We start from the raw sequence: 17,949 nt of genomic DNA on the forward strand, positions 1-17,949 counted from the left end.
TTCTATGCCAAGTCTTTCATCTCCCTAATACTTTAGCTATACACTGTGCAGTGTGATGAAGCTCAAAGCTCCAAAGCCTTGTTGTGAAAAGATTAAATTAATCATCAATCAAAATTCAACATTGTCCTCTAATTTAGAATCTAGGATTAGTACTAGAGTTCTGTGGAAGTCAATGACAAATAATGTGAATTAAAAATGACAATCTGTGGAACTTATTTACTAGTGATTGGCAAACAGTTTTACTTCATTTACCATTCACAGGTATTATGGTTGGCATATCAATACCCCACTCAGCTCCTCTCTGATTTAAATAAGACCCTTAGGACCTTTGCTTTTTCTGTTTTGACCTACTCCTTAGAGGGACACTCTATGCACCAGAACCACCCCTTAAGGACACATGACATGTGTGACATGTCATGATTCCCTTTTATTCCAGAAGTTTGGTCCTTAAGGGGTTAATGAAGTGGTTCTGGAGCAAAGAGACTATGCCTGCGGTCTCAGCAGTGTAAACGCTGTTTATTCTGCGATAAGGCAGTGTTTACATTGCTTCCTAATAGCACTACTGTCTGTCACTCACTTTCTGCATCCTTACGTTGAACATGAAGGTGCTTAACCCCTTAAGGACACATGACATGTGTGACATGTCATGATTCCCTTCTATTCCAGAAGTTTGGTCCTTAAGGGGTTAATGATACCTTTAGAGATGCATTGAGTCCATGACCTAGAGGCAAAACAACGATGAATATTAACATACTAATTAATTATACATATTGCCGCAGGAAGCACCAAGGATTTTACCTTGCGTATACTTAGAAAGCTAGAGTGCCGGACTTGGCGGTGTATATATGTGTGTGTTGTGAATTATGGAATTGTCATTGAATTATCTTATTCTATTGTAGGTTCTCTGTGTTTGGGCTTGGATCACGTGCATATCCCCATTTCTGTGCCTTTGCCCGAGCTGTGGATACTCTACTAGAGGAACTAGGAGGGGAACGAATTATGAAAATGGGCGAAGGTGATGAACTTTGTGGACAAGAAGAATCTTTCAGAACTTGGGCTAAAAAAGTGTTTAAGGTAAAATTATGTTTGGTTATATTTATTCATTATGGTAATGACACAAAGTCTAGAAATATTGTAGCACAGAATTTTGGTTTATTCAAAGGTATGATTCATTATGTGGAAAGTGGTATTGCCATGGCTGAACAGTATCTTTCTATCTATGCACACTAAATCACAATTCAGTTTGTAAAATATATTTATATTGTGTGGTTCAAGCTACAATTATACAGTGATATTAAAAGAGCAGTATTACAAAAAGTATGAATTATCAAGAACATTAATGGGTTGTGCTAAGTACTTTTGTAGGGCTCGGAATGCTGAGGAACATTCAACAGAAGTCAAGTAGTGTGTGAAATTATGATGGGAAAATCATTTTCTGTGAAATATACTAGTTCGAACATTTCCACCTAGTTACCAGTTTTCTATAAGGGAATTTATTTTTGTTTAAATGATGATTCTCTTAGGACACAAAAATATGACCAATTTAACTTTTTTTTTTTTTTTTATCTTCTAATTTTAAGCACGTTTAGTTTTCTTTTTTTTCTCCCTTTGAGTTGGATATTTCATGTATCTATGACACTGCTTTCATGGAATCACTAAGCAATATTGGGTTTCTGTGACTTTGCAGGCTGCTTGTGACGTATTTTGTGTTGGAGATGATGTAAATATTGAGAAAGCCAACAACTCACTGATCAGCAATGATCGCAGCTGGAAGAGGAGCAAGTACCGAATCACTTTCATGGCTGAGGCACCAGAACTAACACAAGGTATAGAATGTCTCTCAAACTCTTTCTTTGTACATATCAATGACTTGTGAGCATGATTGGGGTAATACAAAGCAAAACTTTTAAGCAGCAATCATCTGCTGGACTGATGAGTTGTGTGCTTCTTTTATTAGCTGTCCATATAACACCACTCAGTGAAATTATGCCAGCAAGTGTTATAATGGCATTTGTTTTTTGTCTGTTTTTGACTGGGCCTTTGTGTGGACATTACTTTCATTGCTAGATTTAACATGCTGAAATGTTAACCCATCTTGCTCTTCTCTGTCCTATTTTTATCTCTATTGTGTTGCAAAGCACGTAATCATTACTCTGTATACGTTTTTTTTTTTTTTTTTTAAACATATCTCCTTTCTAACAGCTCTCTACAGTATTCACAGAAAGAAAGTATATGGAGCACGTATGTTGTGTCGACAAAACTTGCAAAGTTCAAAATCCAGGTACAGCATTGGTGGAATATTCTTTACTAGTGATGTGCCAACCATTTAATGAAAAGACCCTTTATCAATAAAACACGCAATTTATGATTTAGAAAACATAGGATGTGTTTCTACATATGTTAATTTCTTGAACTGGAATTCAGGAAAATATAAAAATAAAAGAAATGTGTTTTATGGGACAGTAGGCCATATTTCTCAAGACTAGAAATTCTACAAACTATGAAGCTTTGCCTAGCACAGTATATTACTACACATGGTGATATGACTCAAGTTGTTGTTGCTGGCCCTCTTCTGACAATTATCAGTGCCACGCTATAATTCCCATACTGTTTTCTTCTGTGTGCCTCATGCTTTCAATGAAAACCTAAATAACCATTATGAAAACTGACGCAATGGTCCATTTTCTCTCATTTTCAGATGTTTTAGGCACCCTGCAGGATTAATGGGAAAGATTCTAAAAATACAGATGAAAGAAATGTGGACATTATTATAAAAGTGAACCAATCACCATGGAAACGTGGGTTTTCGTGGTAATAGCTTCACTTTTACGACATTATTACATTTTTTATTAGCATTTTTATTATTCTCCACCAATCTTTCCTTTCTTGACTAAACTACACCTTCCCATTGTGAATTATGTCAGTTGTTAGGAGAAAATGCACAGGGCATTTTAGCAAAATCTGAATTTTTGGGAACTCTTTGAAACCTCAAATATTTCAAGGAAAATGCCGTCACTAGTTTTACCATTGCTATGGATAGACGTGTTGTCTGAAGTAAACTTCTTTTTATTCCACAGTCGTTCCACCATATTCCTTCGGCTTCACACCAATGGCCACAAAGAGCTAAAGTACAAGCCAGGAGACCACTTGGGAGTGTTTCCTGGAAACCATGAAGAACTAGTCAATGCCTTGATTGAACGACTGGAAGATGCACCTCCAGTCAATCAGCTAGTGAGGGTAGAAATGCTGGAAGAAAGGAATACTGCCTTAGGTATAAAAAATTATCTTTGACACAGTACTCATGTAGGTTTATAGTGAAATTAATAGTTACGTTTTACAGTGTCCACAGGCATATGTCCATTGAATGGGAAGGGTAAAATATAACCTTAGAAATTTGAAAATATGAAAATAAACTGATATAATACAAATTTTAAGGACATATTTAAAGGGACATTATAGTCACTAGAACTACAGCTTAAGGTAATTGTTCTGGTGAGTATAATAGTTCCCTTCAGGCTTTTTTCATGCAAACACTGCCTTTTCAAAGAAAAGGCAGTGTTTACATTGCCTCTAAGGACACCTCCAAGTGGCCACTCCTTAGATGGCCACTCTCCAGTGCTTCCTGGCTGTGAATTATATATATTATGAAAAAGCAGCCCTGACGTTCAGCTCTACATGGAGACACAGAATTTTCCTCATATCAGGATGTCCTGATTGACCAAAATGGCATTTGGCCCCGCCCCATGCCGATTTTAGCCATTTTGATGATGTTACAAAAGGGGCGGAGCCAGCACCGGCGGAGCCAGCAGCGTTGGAAATAAGGTGAGTTTTAAACTTTATTAGGTTGGCTAAGGGAGGGCAAGTCACCTTAATGGTGGTTTTAACACTACAGGGTCAGGAATACATGTTTGTGTTTCTGACCCTATAGTGTTCCTTTAACTACTGATATTACCAAGTCTTCTCAAGCTCAGATTGACTATACCATATATTTATTGTATGTTGACTGTATATATAAAATAGTTTGAGACATCTTAGTAGATGGTTTTTACCTTCACTGACATATAGATATCCAGTATCCTTCCTGGTATAACACTTAATCGTAAGTCAATATAACAATGACTAAAACATTCTTGAAAATCGTAACTTTTCATTACATGAAGAGAGAAAAATTCCATCCAGAGATTCTAATAATATGGAAGAGTTACACTGGAACACCTTCACTTATGGTCAAAATGCTTCCTTCTAGTAGCCATTTTCAATGTCTACTAAACCACAAAAAGCTCTCGATATTTCCACCAGTTGGCCAACTAATTCTCAGCCATGTCCTGTGACGTCAGCATTGAAAGCTCCCAGACAAGTGGACATAAAAAGAGAGCCTTACACTGCTGAAATGCAATGGTAGATATAGGGACATGATAGAAACATAGAAACATAGATGATACTGGGACAATGAACTTCATGAATAGTTATTCTATTGCCATATGGAAAACATGTCCATATTGTAACTTACTAACATGTTATAATAGTCCATATACTTTTTGTGCAGGTGTAATCAGTAATTGGACAGAGGAGGAGCGGATCCCACCATGCACCATATTCCAAGCCTTTAAGTATTTTCTAGATATCACCACCCCTCCTACCCCAATCCTATTGCAGCAGATTGCACTGCTTGCAACCAATGAGAAGGAGAGAGAACAACTGGAGATCCTGAGCAAGGTGGGAAAATTAACACATTTAAGCACATATATAACGAGCTTCCAGGGTAAAAACACTATAGAATTATTCTATTGGTTGTTACGGTGATTGTTCTATGTATCAGCAATACTTATACAGTTTTATTTACCAATTATTATTTTAATGTTATCTTATCATGACTTCTATTAAATAGAATTAATGTTCGGTTTGTAGCCTCATTCCCACCATGCTTTACCCACTATAACTAAAAACTAATAAAATATTTGGGAAACAATACCAAGATTAAGCTCTTTTCAGTGAGAAAGACAAATAGGATTCTTATCCAGAACTTTGTATTTTATTTCCTTGCTACTCAGGGTTTGCAGGAGTACGAACAGTGGAAATGGTATAAAAACCCAACTATTGTAGAGGTTCTTCAGGAATTTCCCTCTATTCAGATGCCATCATCTCTGCTGCTTACACAGCTACCCCTACTACAGCCCCGTTACTACTCCATCAGCTCCTCTCCTGAGATGTATCCTGACGAGGTTCATCTTACAGTTGCTGTTGTGACCTACAAAACAAAAGGTAGCCCACAAAAACATTTAATGAACTTTAATGTACATATCTTGGAGCTGTCTGCAATGTATAGGTGGGGACTGCAAGGTCAATCCTTTAGCTGCGACCTATTCCTTTAAAGAGTAGGATTAAACAGTCCTGTTCTAAAGTTAGTTGTCATTCATATTGAGAAATCTACAGAAGGTGTTTCATCAGACATTTACTGGAGTTTATGGTGAGAAATAAAAGTGACAAAAAAATCAATTCAATGTAAAACCATTGACATTAAGGTGTTCATCATGATCATTACAGTTACATTATAATAGTTCTGTATAAATAGGAGCTCCACACCATTATAGGACTTAAACCTTAACACCAAAATAACTATTCTAATCTAAAGTTGTCCACAACAAAGTCTTAATCTCAGTTCTCACCCTAATTACCTTATAACCCTAAACCTAGAGAAATAATTCCCCCATGTTTAGTTGGACTTTGGGTGGAAGCTTTTTCAGCTGAAGTACATTGGCAGATGTTGCTCACAAATGTAACTCCCACTAATCTTGGTCAGTTTAAGACTGTCCCAGTTTTGCCCAAGATCGCAAAAAAACTGTGCATGGTGCTTCTTTATGGACAGAAAACATGACCTGCCCATTGAAGTATAAATGTGTATATATAAGGACATAATATTAAAGTTCAAAGTACAGACTAATATTGTCATGATGATCATGACTACATCACGTTGCCATTGTAAAAGATTTTAATGCCCTATTTTCCTTGTGCCAGATGGAAATGGTCCAATCCATCATGGTGTATGCTCAGCTTGGCTGAACAGGATACAGACAGATGAAGTGGTGCCATGTTTTGTTAGAGGGTAAGTGAACCCTGGAAATATTGTCCCCAAATATACATTTTAATTAATATTACTTGTGTTCCTGCTTATTCTTTCTGAGTCTATTAGCAATCAAAGTCTTCCCCATGGTCCAGTTACTCAGTAGAGGATTATACGTTTGCTTTTATAGATTTTGAAATGCCAGCCTACATATGGTTTATTTAAAATCCCTATTTTTGGTTGCCGGAGTAACCACAGTTGCTGAATTTTCACAGAAAAATAGGTAGAATTCTATTTATAAGTCTAAAAGTGCTTGTGTTTTTAAAGTTCCTAGCCAGTTTGAGACAGTAAATTATATACAGATGAAGGGTTAAGATGTGTAGGTTTATGGCAAGAGGCACCGATTAATGGAACTACACCTCAAAACTGCCCACAATTAAGGACTTTATACTAAGACCGTATGTAATGAAGAAAGTAAATGTATTTGATCATGGCAGACTAGCTTGACAAAAAATGTCCTTTAGAACCAGATTACTGAATAAACCTACATGCTGCAATACATATTGTTCATTCATTTCGTACAAAGCATGTTACATCAAACACAGACTGCCTAACGCATTTCGCACTGACAAAGTACTTACTTATAGGATATTGTAAAGGTAGAAACTTACTATCATCTGTATTTTTGTCCACATTGGGTGTTTACTGTATGTTGTAAACTAAAATTAAGCACAAGAAAAAGATTACTTAATTGTAATCTATTTTGATGGTTTCTTTTTACACATTTGTGGCTGTTGGCCATTCACTTCTAGTGGGTTATGAGACCCTGCTGTCTTTCCAGATGTTAATAAGAGATAAATGGCCATAGGAACCCTATAGTAGCAGTTTGCATTAGTATATGTGTTTGCAGTTTCATTTGCATACACCTTACACATCTTACACGTGTATATATGTTGCATTATCAAAACATGGGTTTGAATTTTTTTTATCTCATTTCCAGAGCCCCGACTTTCCAGATGCCACAGGATCAGCATGTACCCTCCATCCTGATTGGACCAGGAACTGGCATTGCTCCGTTTAGAAGCTTCTGGCAGCAACGTCTTTATGATATGCAACACAAAGGTAAAGCCATAAAGATTCTACTTTGTTTTTGTGGAACTAATGCCAGAGCAAACTACAAACTAGAAAGACTATGCAGTATAGAAATACGGAGGTTCTTGGGTGAAACACATGTATTTATGTATTTGCTTTCATTACAACTCAAGTAATGTTCATTTGTTGGCTCTTGAGATTTAGAACGATCTTCCTTACAGTAGTTTTGATAGATGGTGAAAGGTACTTTCTCTGTGTGAATCATATAGAATGCTGAACTGTTGGAATGACACTTCAATGTATCTTTTAGGGCTGAAACCTTGTCCAATGATCCTGGTATTTGGGTGCCGGGAATCCAAAATTGACCACATCTACAAAGAGGAGGCCATGCTAGCAAAGAACAAGGGGGTGTTTAAAGAATTGTATACAGCATATTCCCGAGAACCCAATAAGCCAAAGGTAACTAATGCAGAATATAAAATGACAATAAACAAACATACTATTCAAAAAAATCCATGAAGATTGACAATGTCAAGAAATAATCATTACCACATGTACTAGAGGTCTAGCTTGCAGAAATGTAATGGTGACACTGTCTAGTCAAGACAATTCCATGTATACATTGTACTGGTTAGATTGCTGAAATACCTAAACTATGTTTCAATTTAAAATGTATTTATTTATAAAATATTTTACCAGTATGCCCTGGGTCCACAAAACATTGCACTGTTACAATAGGATACAATATTAAAAAAATACAATATATGTGTGTGTATATATGTATATATATATATATATATATATATATATATATTCAACCATGACAGGTGCATTCTATGCTGAGGTATATTGCCATAGATCTCTTAACAGCTTTTAGATTAAATGAAAATTTGACGGTGTCTCTGAGGTTATTCCATAATTGTGGTGGTCTGTAGGAAAATGAGGACCGAGACAATTTATTTTTGTATTGCGGTATGCTAAATATCGTGCTAGTACTGGATTGGAGGTTATAGGAGGTGGGAACAGCTGGGGAGAGAATTCTACTCAGGTAGGGTGGGAGCTTCCCAGAAATGCTCTTAAGCACAAGGCTGGAGAAATTAAGAGTGCGTTGGGATTCCAGCGATAGCCAGTTTAGCTCTTTTAACATGTCACAGTGGTGGGTAAAGTAATTACATTCTAGTACAAAGCAGCAGAATGAATTGTATAAAGTATTAGGTTTATTAAGGTAGCTTTGCAGAGCTGGTGCCTACTCTACATCCCCATAATCAATGACCGGCATTAGCATTTGTTGCCCTATCTGCTTCCTTACTGTAGGGCTTAGGCAGGATTTGTTTCTGTACAGGGCATCTAGTTTTGGGTAAAGTTTTGAAGAGATTTTTCAATGTGAAGGCCAAAGGAGAGATTGGGGTCTAGCAACATACCTAGATATTTAAAAGAGCAGATAGCTGTCAGTGTGTTATTTGAATTTGTTCTGATACAGTTGTTGATTTTGTAGTTTACGTAATTTAGGTAGAGTTCCAAAGATCATTGTAACAGTTTTGTCAGTGTTTAGGAAGAGTGTGTTATCCGCTATCCTCTTTTCTACCTCTGTGAATTGGATTTGGAGCACAGCCTCAAGCTACGGTAGCTTGGGTTTACTAGCATAGATTACAGTGTCATCTGCATAAATGTGCACAGTTGAGGATTTGCGGACGTTAGGCAGATCATTTATAAATAATTGATAAACCTTCTAGTATTGTATAGGTTGTTAGGTTTCCTATTTTTGCACCCTATTCTCATCTTCCACTACCTACACCTTTTCTACATTTATAAATAATGTGAATAACAGGGGGCCGCCAAGTATGGATCCTTGGGGAACATCACACGTGACTGGAAGAGGGAGGGAAGCTCTATCAGAAATGGCCACATTTTGCAATCAGTCTGAATTATATGATCGAAACCAGGTTAGCGGATGATCACCAATGCCTGGGTTTTTAAGTTTTTGCAAAAGAATGCCATGGTCTACTGTGTCAAAGGCCTTGGCAAAATCAAGGAAAATAGCTCCAGTTAAGTCTCCTTCTTCCATGCCAATATGGATGTCATTGATTTTCCCTTCGTATAGTGGCAGTACTTGCAAGTGGGATGTTCCTTAGGGTTCTGGACAAGAAGCTCCCCCTTCTTTAGAATTTAAATGCTGTGCTCCGCCTGCTGCCTCCATATAAGCTGTAACCCAGAGACACACACCAGTTCTTCTTGTCCCGGCAACGGGACGGACAGGTTCCCCCACAGTGCAGGTGGAGATTTGGTGCGTTCAGCACAGGTTGCTGACCGGGAGGTGAGTGCCCGATAGTTTCCCGGGCGGGAACTGAGCGGCAATAGTACTTCCGGGTTCGCGTTACGGAACGCGACTGGGTACTGGCTTTTGTGTTTTTTTTTCTGATCATTGCTCGTTACGCATGCGCACAGCGGTGGAATGCACGCCCGGGAGGTTTTGCGTTCCACGGAACACAGAATCGCGCTACAGAGCATGCGCAAAACGGTGTTTGGCGCCAAACTCAAAATTTGGACCTATATGGCTGTGCAGGACCTTCCTGACCCCAAGGGTGGGTGTACAGTCCTGGTTCTCCGTGTCACCAGCCTCCTACACGGATCTTGGGTGATTTGAGGTGAGATTTATCTATTTAAACTCTCCTTTTTCACCTTTCTTTATGCATGCTCCTGGAATTAATTTATTCTGGTGTTTTTTTTCCCAGTCCTGTGTCTCCAGATAAGACAAGATGTCAACTTCTGTTCCGAAAAAAGCCACAAGCAAATCTAAGCACTCATGTTGTCTGGAAGTGCAGTACCTCTACCTGACGGATGTCGCAAAAAAAAAAAAAACAATCAGTGCGCAACGGAACTGCTAGAAAAAGCCAAGCAGACTGATATGGCATCCTTCCTGGGCTGGTTTCAGGAACATTTGTCCCAGACATTTTGAATCTTTTAAAGATGCTGTGAAAAAGAACCGGCTATTCGGGAGAAACTGCCCACAAAGCGTAGGAGGAATAGATCTCCTTCTGTGTCTGACGTCTCTTCAGGTGAATGCTCTTTTTCTTCACCTTCAGAATATTTCCAGCCTTGCTTCAAGTGTGGAGGAGGGGTTTCCACCAGAAGAGCTGAAGAAAGTTATTAAAGAAGCGACGACGGCAGTACAAGAAACTGAACCTACGGGTAAGGTTAAAGGTTTCCCAATGTCTCCTAAAATATTGGATCTCCTTCATAGAGAATGGAAGAATCCTGAAAGACGTGCGTTTATTTCAAAGCATTTTAAACTGCTGTTCAAGCTACATTCTGAAGAAAAATGTGAAGAGCTTCCTAAGGTGGATGTTCAGATTGCCCAGCTATCAAAGAAAACCACTATACCCATTGGCGAAGTCTCAAGGCTTAAAGACCCAATGGACAAACGGGCCGAAACTTCGTGTAGAAGAATATTCCAGGCCGCAGGATATCAGTGCAGAGATGAAATTGAAGGTTCAGCGGTTCTCAGAGCTCAGAGCGTTTGGCTACAAGCCCTGGAAGATTCCCTTATGGGAAAATCAGATGCAGATCCTTCCCATCTCTTGTTCCTACTGAAACTCTCCAATGAATTTCTTTCGGATGCCTCTAATGAGTTTCTGCGTTTATCAGCGAGAATTATGGGTTTGTCGTCCGTAGCCAGAAGAGCGCTTTGGCTACGAACATGGACAGCTGATTCTGCGTCTAAGGCATCCTTATGTGACTTACCCTTTGAGAGGAACAATCTTTTTGGCACTCCTTTGGAAGACATTATTGGACAGATGTCAAATACAAAGAAAGCCCTACCTCTGGAATCAAGGGCGGTTTCGCAGGTTTCAAAAACATGGTGGTGGTCTAGACAGGAATCCAACAGGCAAGACTCCTTCGGTTCTTCGCCCACGTATGGGAAAAGAGTACTTCAAATGGGTGGATTACAAGAACCATTTCAGAAGGTTACAGAATAACATTTTCATCAAAACCACGTCCATCTTTCCTACTGTCAAGCTATCCTTTAAGAGTAAAAACAGAGGCTCTCCTAACAGAAGCTCTTCTTCTTTTAAGAAAAGTGGTAGAGAAGGTACCCAAACGTTGGGAATTTCAGGGAGTTTACTCACGCCTTTTTCTGGTTCAAAAACCAGATGGATCCTTTTCGGCCGATCCTAGACCTGAAACAAGTAAACACCTGCATACCGTACCAGAAGTTCCGTATGGAAAGTATTCTGTCTGTGACACATTTTACGAAAGGGAGATTACATGGCAAAGTTAGATTTAAAAGATGCTTATCTCCATGTACCGGTTTTAGAAACTTCCCGGAAGTTTCTCCGGTTTGCGGTTTTAACAAGTAAGCGAAGGATTCTCCATTTACAATTCAGGGCTCTTCCCTTTGGCCTATCCTCAGCTCCTCGAAAATCCTGTCACCATAGCAGCAGTTTTACGTCTGAAAGGTATCTCGATTGTTCCATACCTGGACGATTGGTTCCTGAAAGCCCAATCAAGACAACTGCTAAATCTTCATCTCAAGATTGCAATGAAGGTTTTTTTAAAGATCACGGTTGGATCCTGAACCTGGAAAAATCCAAGCTGACTGCATCACGAAGTCTAGAATTCTTTGGTCTTCGAGTAAATTCACAGTCCCTTTTTTTTTTTTTTTTTCTACCAATAGTGAAACAAATGAGGATTTTAAAAGCCGTATCAAAGCTACAAAAAACCTATGCTCTATCAGGGATGCTATGAGGTTACTGGGCCTCCTCACTTCTGCAATCCCGGCGGTAGCCTGGGCAAAGGCAGAATCAAAACCATTGCAAAGGGACATCCTTTCCACGAAAACAGGAAGATCTAGACTCGCCCTTCCACCTATCCGAAGGGGTGAAAAGACAACTGAACTGGTGGAAACACAGAAGCAACATCTCAAAGGGCCTATCGTTTGCACAGAAACGGTGGATTACGATAACCACAGATACCTTCCAGACGGGTTGGGGCGCCCATCTAGGTTCTCAGTTCCATCAAGGTCATTGGAACAGTGTGGAGGCAGGCGCTTCCTCAAAATTTCAGGAAATTAAAAGCGGTTTGGAAGGCACTGGTTTCCTTCAGTTCAGCCATCACCAATCGGTCAGTGAGGATTCAGTCGGACAACGCCACTACAGTGGCTTATTTGAATCACCAGGGAGGCACCAGGGAGGCTGCTACCGCATAATGTCTTGGGCTCAAGCAAATCTTCTCGCTATATCAGCTACCCATATCAGAGGGTCTCTTAACATTATTGCAGATGACCTCAGCAGAAGCCATTGGTCTCAGGCAGACTGGGCACTGTCAAGCCAAGTTTTCTGGGAGCTGGTTTCAGGCTTCGGCAGGCCAGAGATTGCCCTGTTGGCCACAAGGTGAAACAGAAAAGTACAAAGTTTTGCTTCTCTCCATTCAGGAGATTACCCAGATGTCCTAGACGGTTTATCGATCCCTTGGAGCTTCGACATGGCTTATGTTTTCCCTCCTGTCGCTCTTATACCACGGATTGTTCGGAAGTAAGATGGAGAAGGCAAGAATTTTGGCAGTCCTGCCCTTCTGGCCGAACAGAAGTTGGTTTTCAGAAGTGGAAAACATGACAATCTCACGTTGGCATCTCCCAGTCTCTTCTCAAATATTGGAGAATGTGACTCTCCCCGTGGAAATTCTGGAGATTTTTCACCTGGCGGCATGGGTGCTGCAAGGGTGATCCTTCAAGGCCATGGTCTTTCTGACCTTTTATGTGATGTGTTGCTGTCTTCTGTCCGCTTGTCCATTTCGAAAATCTATTTCAGAGTTTGGATTAAGTTCAGAACCTGGTGTTCACTTCGAGGTTTGGATCCGGCCAAAGCCTCTATCCCGGAAATTCTTTATTTTCTGCAAGATGGGTTTGAAGCCGGCCTGAGAGTATCTACGCTCAAAGGCCAGATTTCAGCTCTAAGTCACTTCCTGGTTCGTGTCATTGCCTCAAACCTTCTTATTCGAAGATTTCTTAAATCCATAAGGCTTAAGAGGCCTCCTAAGTTAGTACCTTTCCCTACTTGGGATCTGTCTCTGGTGCTTCAAGCCCTTTGTGAACCACCATTTAAACCTTAATGGAAGTTCCTATCAAGTTACTTACCTTCAAGACGGTTTTCCTGGTGGCTATCACCTCTGCTAGATGAGTAGGTGTGATCCGAGTTCTCTCTTCCTCTCCGGAATTCTACATTTTTTTCATCAAGACAAGGTGGTCCTGCACACCAAGCCTTCTTTTTTGCCTAAGGTTATTTCTAGTGCTGCTATTAACCAACCTATTGTCCTGCCGGCTTTTTGTCATCTCCTACATCGGATCTGGAAAGAAAGTGACATCTCCTAGATGTTAGAAGATCCCTGAAAATCTATCTTCAGAAGACTCAGGGATTTAGATCCTTAGATCATCTATTTGTATGCTTTCATGGCACTAACAGGGGTTGTGCTGTCTCAGGACCCTCTTTGGCCAGATGGCTGACGTATACAATCAGGTTGGCTTATCAATCCAAAGATTCCCCTTAGTTTCCCTTTAAAGGCTCGTTCCGCTAGAGCTATGGCGACCTCCTGGGCTGAAAAAGCAGCCGCCTCACCTGAAGACATCTGCAAAGCTACTTCTTGGTCTTCCTTACATAATTTTATCAAGCATTGTAGGCTGGACGTATTCTCATCTGAAGCTGCTTTGGGCGTAAGGTGCTACAAGCTGTGGCCTGCTGAGTTTCCCACCCTTTGTTTTATGCAGGGGTCTTGCTATATCCCACTTGTAAGTACTGCCACTATACGAAGGGAAAAACAGTAATTTTACTTACCGTAAATTCCTTTTTTCTTAGTATAGTGGCAGTACTGGCTTTCCCTCCGCTTTCAAATAGATTAAATTCTATGCATCATTCGGTCTCCGTTTGGTTCTCTTGTATTACTGGTGTGTGTCTCTGGGTTACAGCTTATATGGAGGCAGCAGGCGGAGCACAGCATTTAAATTCTAAAGAAGGGGAAGCTTCTTGTCCAGAACCCTAAGGAACATCCCACTTGTAAGCACTGCCACTATACTAAGAAAAAAGGAATTTACGGTAAGTAAAATTACTGTTTTTGACATTGAATTTCTCTATATGAGGATTTTGAAGATTTGGCAGAGCCTGATCTTTATTTGTAGTCTGAAATCATTTGGTATCTTAGCAACCAGGGTGGTAACACATCCAACAAAATAATTATGAAAGGCCTTTGCTACATCTAGGGGTGTTGCAGTGTTTGGTTGTCCATTTTGACAGTGAAGGGTTGGGAGTGGATTGTAGGGGTTTGTATGCTATTTATGATTTTCCCAAAGTTTCTTGGGTTTGATAGGTTGTTGTTCAAATTTTCACTGAAATATTGGGCCTTTGTCATTTTTGTTTGTTTTGTGCATACATGTCGCCATTGTCTGTAAATACAGTGATCGTTCATGGAGCCAGTATGCTTGAACTTTGACCACAGTGAATCTCTCAACTGGTACATTTCAATGAGTTCAAAATCTGCGGGTATGTTTAAAAATATAATCCATAAAATATGCAGGCAGTCTCCAGGAAGTGTACAGGCCAAAAATAAACTAATCGGCAGCTTATTGCTGCCACCAACAAGGTGTCTTCCATAGTGGATACAAGTGCATGGTCTGATACCACCACCAAGTGATGACAACAGCATGCTGAAAAGCCTCCATCAGCATGTGATTAATGTCGTTTTACCTCTATGTATAAAATAAAATAGTGAACACAAAAATATGAATATTTTAAAAATATGCTAGCAATTATTATTACATAGTTATTAAGCGACACTATATTACAATGCTTCTTGATTTAAATTCCTTTGTATTTATTTACTGACCTTATTTATTTACTGTCTGTTTCTGCTTTGAACAAATTCCTGAAGTTTAGGAAATATACTCAGTACAAGATAATCACAATAAATATTCTTCCTGTTGCATAACCGACAGTCCATGATTTAAATATATCCTTGTCAGAGTGAACAAAAAGTCAATACCTCTGGCATAGATTCAATTGATTTATTTGATTGTAAATAGTCCTCAGTGGCCTGTCGGCGGCCCTTGAGGGGCTCTCTTAAGAATTAATGGTTTGATTAGTGGCAGAGACAAATTTAACAAGACATGTACTTAGAGCATATCTTGACTACTGTTAACATGAGTGATTCTGTGTGGTCCTCAGTCATTGCAGCTGGGATCTTGCTAAATTAACTGACCGACTGAATATGGAACATAGTGGCTAATGCCCTGGGATATTTATACCTTTCATTTATGGTTCATGTGAATGGTGTGTGCATGTACAATGGGAAATTATTATGAAATAAAACTACATATGCAGATATAGAGGGAGCTGTAGTATAAAAATTAAAATGTACAAAACCTTGGCCAAAGACAGTTAAGTTCATGTATGTGAAAAACAGAAAAATATATAATGCACATTTGTAGCAATTTTGACAAGGAGCAGCACCTGGCTGACCCAAGGCTAGAAGTCAAACCATTCAAGAATGGTTTGACTCCTTACAACGGGGACAACCAGGTCAATAACCACTACAGTGAAATAGTTATGGTACCTGAAGTGTTCCTTTAATGTTTTAGCACTGATGAGCATATTAAGTGTTTTATGGGCACAGCAAAGGTTTTTGGGAGATGTAGTTCAGTAGTCAGCTTTCTAGAAAGTGAACAACAATAAAGCAAATTCATGACACCATGTACCATAATTGAGAGAGAGGGGTAAAATGAATGAGTTATGGAGCAAAACGAATTGTTTTTTTAGACAATACATTTAATATGTTGCCTGCCTAGGGTGCCTGCTGATTATAATCAGAAGATAAATGCTGAGGACATATGAGAGTGACAAGCTTTCTCTCCCACGGGTCGTAGGCTAATGTTTACAGCCAACTAATGGGAGTGATTAAATGATTAAAGGCTCGGGCTTCATAGGGTGACAGTACCAATAATTACTCTTAAGGAAATGTTTATTGTGCCACTATATAATGAATATATTTATATAAATGTCTCTCCACAGCAGAGGCTCCTGGTGGGTTTACTCTGTTTATTTTGACATCTACTTTTAGAAGCAGGAAGCTTGCCAAATGTTCTTCCTGTGCCAACGTGATAAGACTGCAGTCTGTTACTGGATGGATTATATATAGGAGAATGGCGGGGAAAGAACATGTTCAATTACTTCATTTTCATACGAAGAATCTGTTTTGCGGGGGCAGCCAAGTGGCCCCCCCAAAAAAAAGTTAACCCAAAAACCAAGGTTTTTTGAGATGCAAAACATTTGTGACCTTTTTCGGTACTTTTGCAATGAATTAATTCTACTACAATTTCACACTTTATCTATAAGTGGACCAATATATATATATTATATCTATTTTTTTGATGGAGAGATGAGGCTTTCACTCGATACCCAACATGTTTAAATAACACAATATTAACTGTGATTAAAGTATTAAAATAATGGCAACAAATGAAGACAAAAATAACTTTTCAAACTAAAGAAAGCAAGCTTAAAATCGATTCTCTAAATGGTCCTGATTGTTAAAGGACCACTATAGGCACCCAGACCATTACAGCTCAATGAAGTGGTCTGGGTGCCAGGTCCCCCTAGTCTTAACCCTGCAGCTAAAAACATAGCAGTTTCAGAGAAACTATGTTTACACTGCAGGGTTAATCCAGCCTCCAGTGGCTGTCTCCCTGACAGCCACTAGAGGCCGCTTCCACGATTTACACTGAGTAAATCGCACTTATTTAACGCTGGGCGTCCTCACGGAGTCCAATGTCAAAGATCCCCATAGGTAAGCCTGAGTAATGCTTTCCTATGGGCGGGTTTGAATGTGCGCGCCTCTGGTCGCGCATGTGCATTTGGCTCCACTCATAAGCTTAGGTCGATGGAGATGGAGGTCACCAGTGCCGGGCTCCCTGGATTAAGGTAAGCAAATAAATGGTTAATAAATTATTTATTTTGCTGCGAAACTGGGCCCTAGTCACCTAAACGGTGACTAGGGCTCTATAGCGTTAGGATTACATATTTATTCCTAACGCTATAGTGTTCCTTTAAACTGCCTAACATGTCTAGGATTTCAATTGCTTTTTAGAGGGAGCTAAAACTCTGCAAAATGTAGAAAGTAAATCCCCAAGGTTATTTAACTAAGAGCGTTTTGACACTTTTCATTGCACCATTTTTTCATGAACCTTTATCTTTCAATTATTTTACTAACCCAACACTTACATCTACAATCTACAAGCAATTTCTCCTGTTTTAACTATACATGTTTTCTTATACCTTGTGTAATCACTGTCTCTCTCCAATTTAGATTGAAAACTTGCAGCCATGATTTCCAAAACCTACTAGATTAGCTGTTTGTTTCATCTCAAACTATGTTTTTCTTTATCGTATTCAACAATGCATCTAGAGCTACATAAATTGGTACACAAATAAAAATATTCATAATGGTATAGTATAGTATTCAGATCTTTCTCTCACATATGATAACATCACAGTCTATATTTGCAGAATGCTTTTTATTTCTGTAGAACTTCAATAAATCCTTATTTTCATAATTTTATTTGGTTAAAGAGACAATCTAGGCGCTATAACCATTCCATCTAATTGAATTGGTCATAGTGCTTAATTTAACACACTTAGCCATAACTTCAGTGGCTTTATGACTAAGGTAGAGGTTACACCACCAATGGGCAGCTATGATAACTTGAAAGCGGTCACCTGACACTCTCAGCCAATTACTATTGGCCATTGCAACTC

At 39.2% G+C, this 17,949-nt stretch overlaps 1 protein-coding gene across 8 annotated transcripts in view; it reads left to right on the forward strand.

The window, feature by feature from the left end:
- NOS1 (nitric oxide synthase 1) overlaps positions 1–17,949 on the forward strand; it is a 156,733-nt gene that overhangs the window by 117,152 nt on the left and 21,632 nt on the right. For all 8 annotated transcript variants that reach the window (XM_063454192.1, XM_063454191.1, XM_063454198.1 and 5 more), the window contains exons 18-26: positions 900–1,074; positions 1,688–1,826; positions 2,203–2,281; positions 3,078–3,271; positions 4,547–4,716; positions 5,052–5,262; positions 6,016–6,103; positions 7,062–7,183; positions 7,464–7,612. In XM_063454192.1, the coding sequence (XP_063310262.1) occupies positions 900–1,074; positions 1,688–1,826; positions 2,203–2,281; positions 3,078–3,271; positions 4,547–4,716; positions 5,052–5,262; positions 6,016–6,103; positions 7,062–7,183; positions 7,464–7,612 (1,327 nt within the window). The remainder of the gene's footprint in view (positions 1–899; positions 1,075–1,687; positions 1,827–2,202; positions 2,282–3,077; positions 3,272–4,546; positions 4,717–5,051; positions 5,263–6,015; positions 6,104–7,061; positions 7,184–7,463; positions 7,613–17,949) is intronic.

This window comes from Pelobates fuscus, chromosome 5, assembly GCF_036172605.1.
Source record: "Pelobates fuscus isolate aPelFus1 chromosome 5, aPelFus1.pri, whole genome shotgun sequence".
NCBI classification, from domain to species: Eukaryota; Metazoa; Chordata; class Amphibia; order Anura; family Pelobatidae; genus Pelobates; species Pelobates fuscus.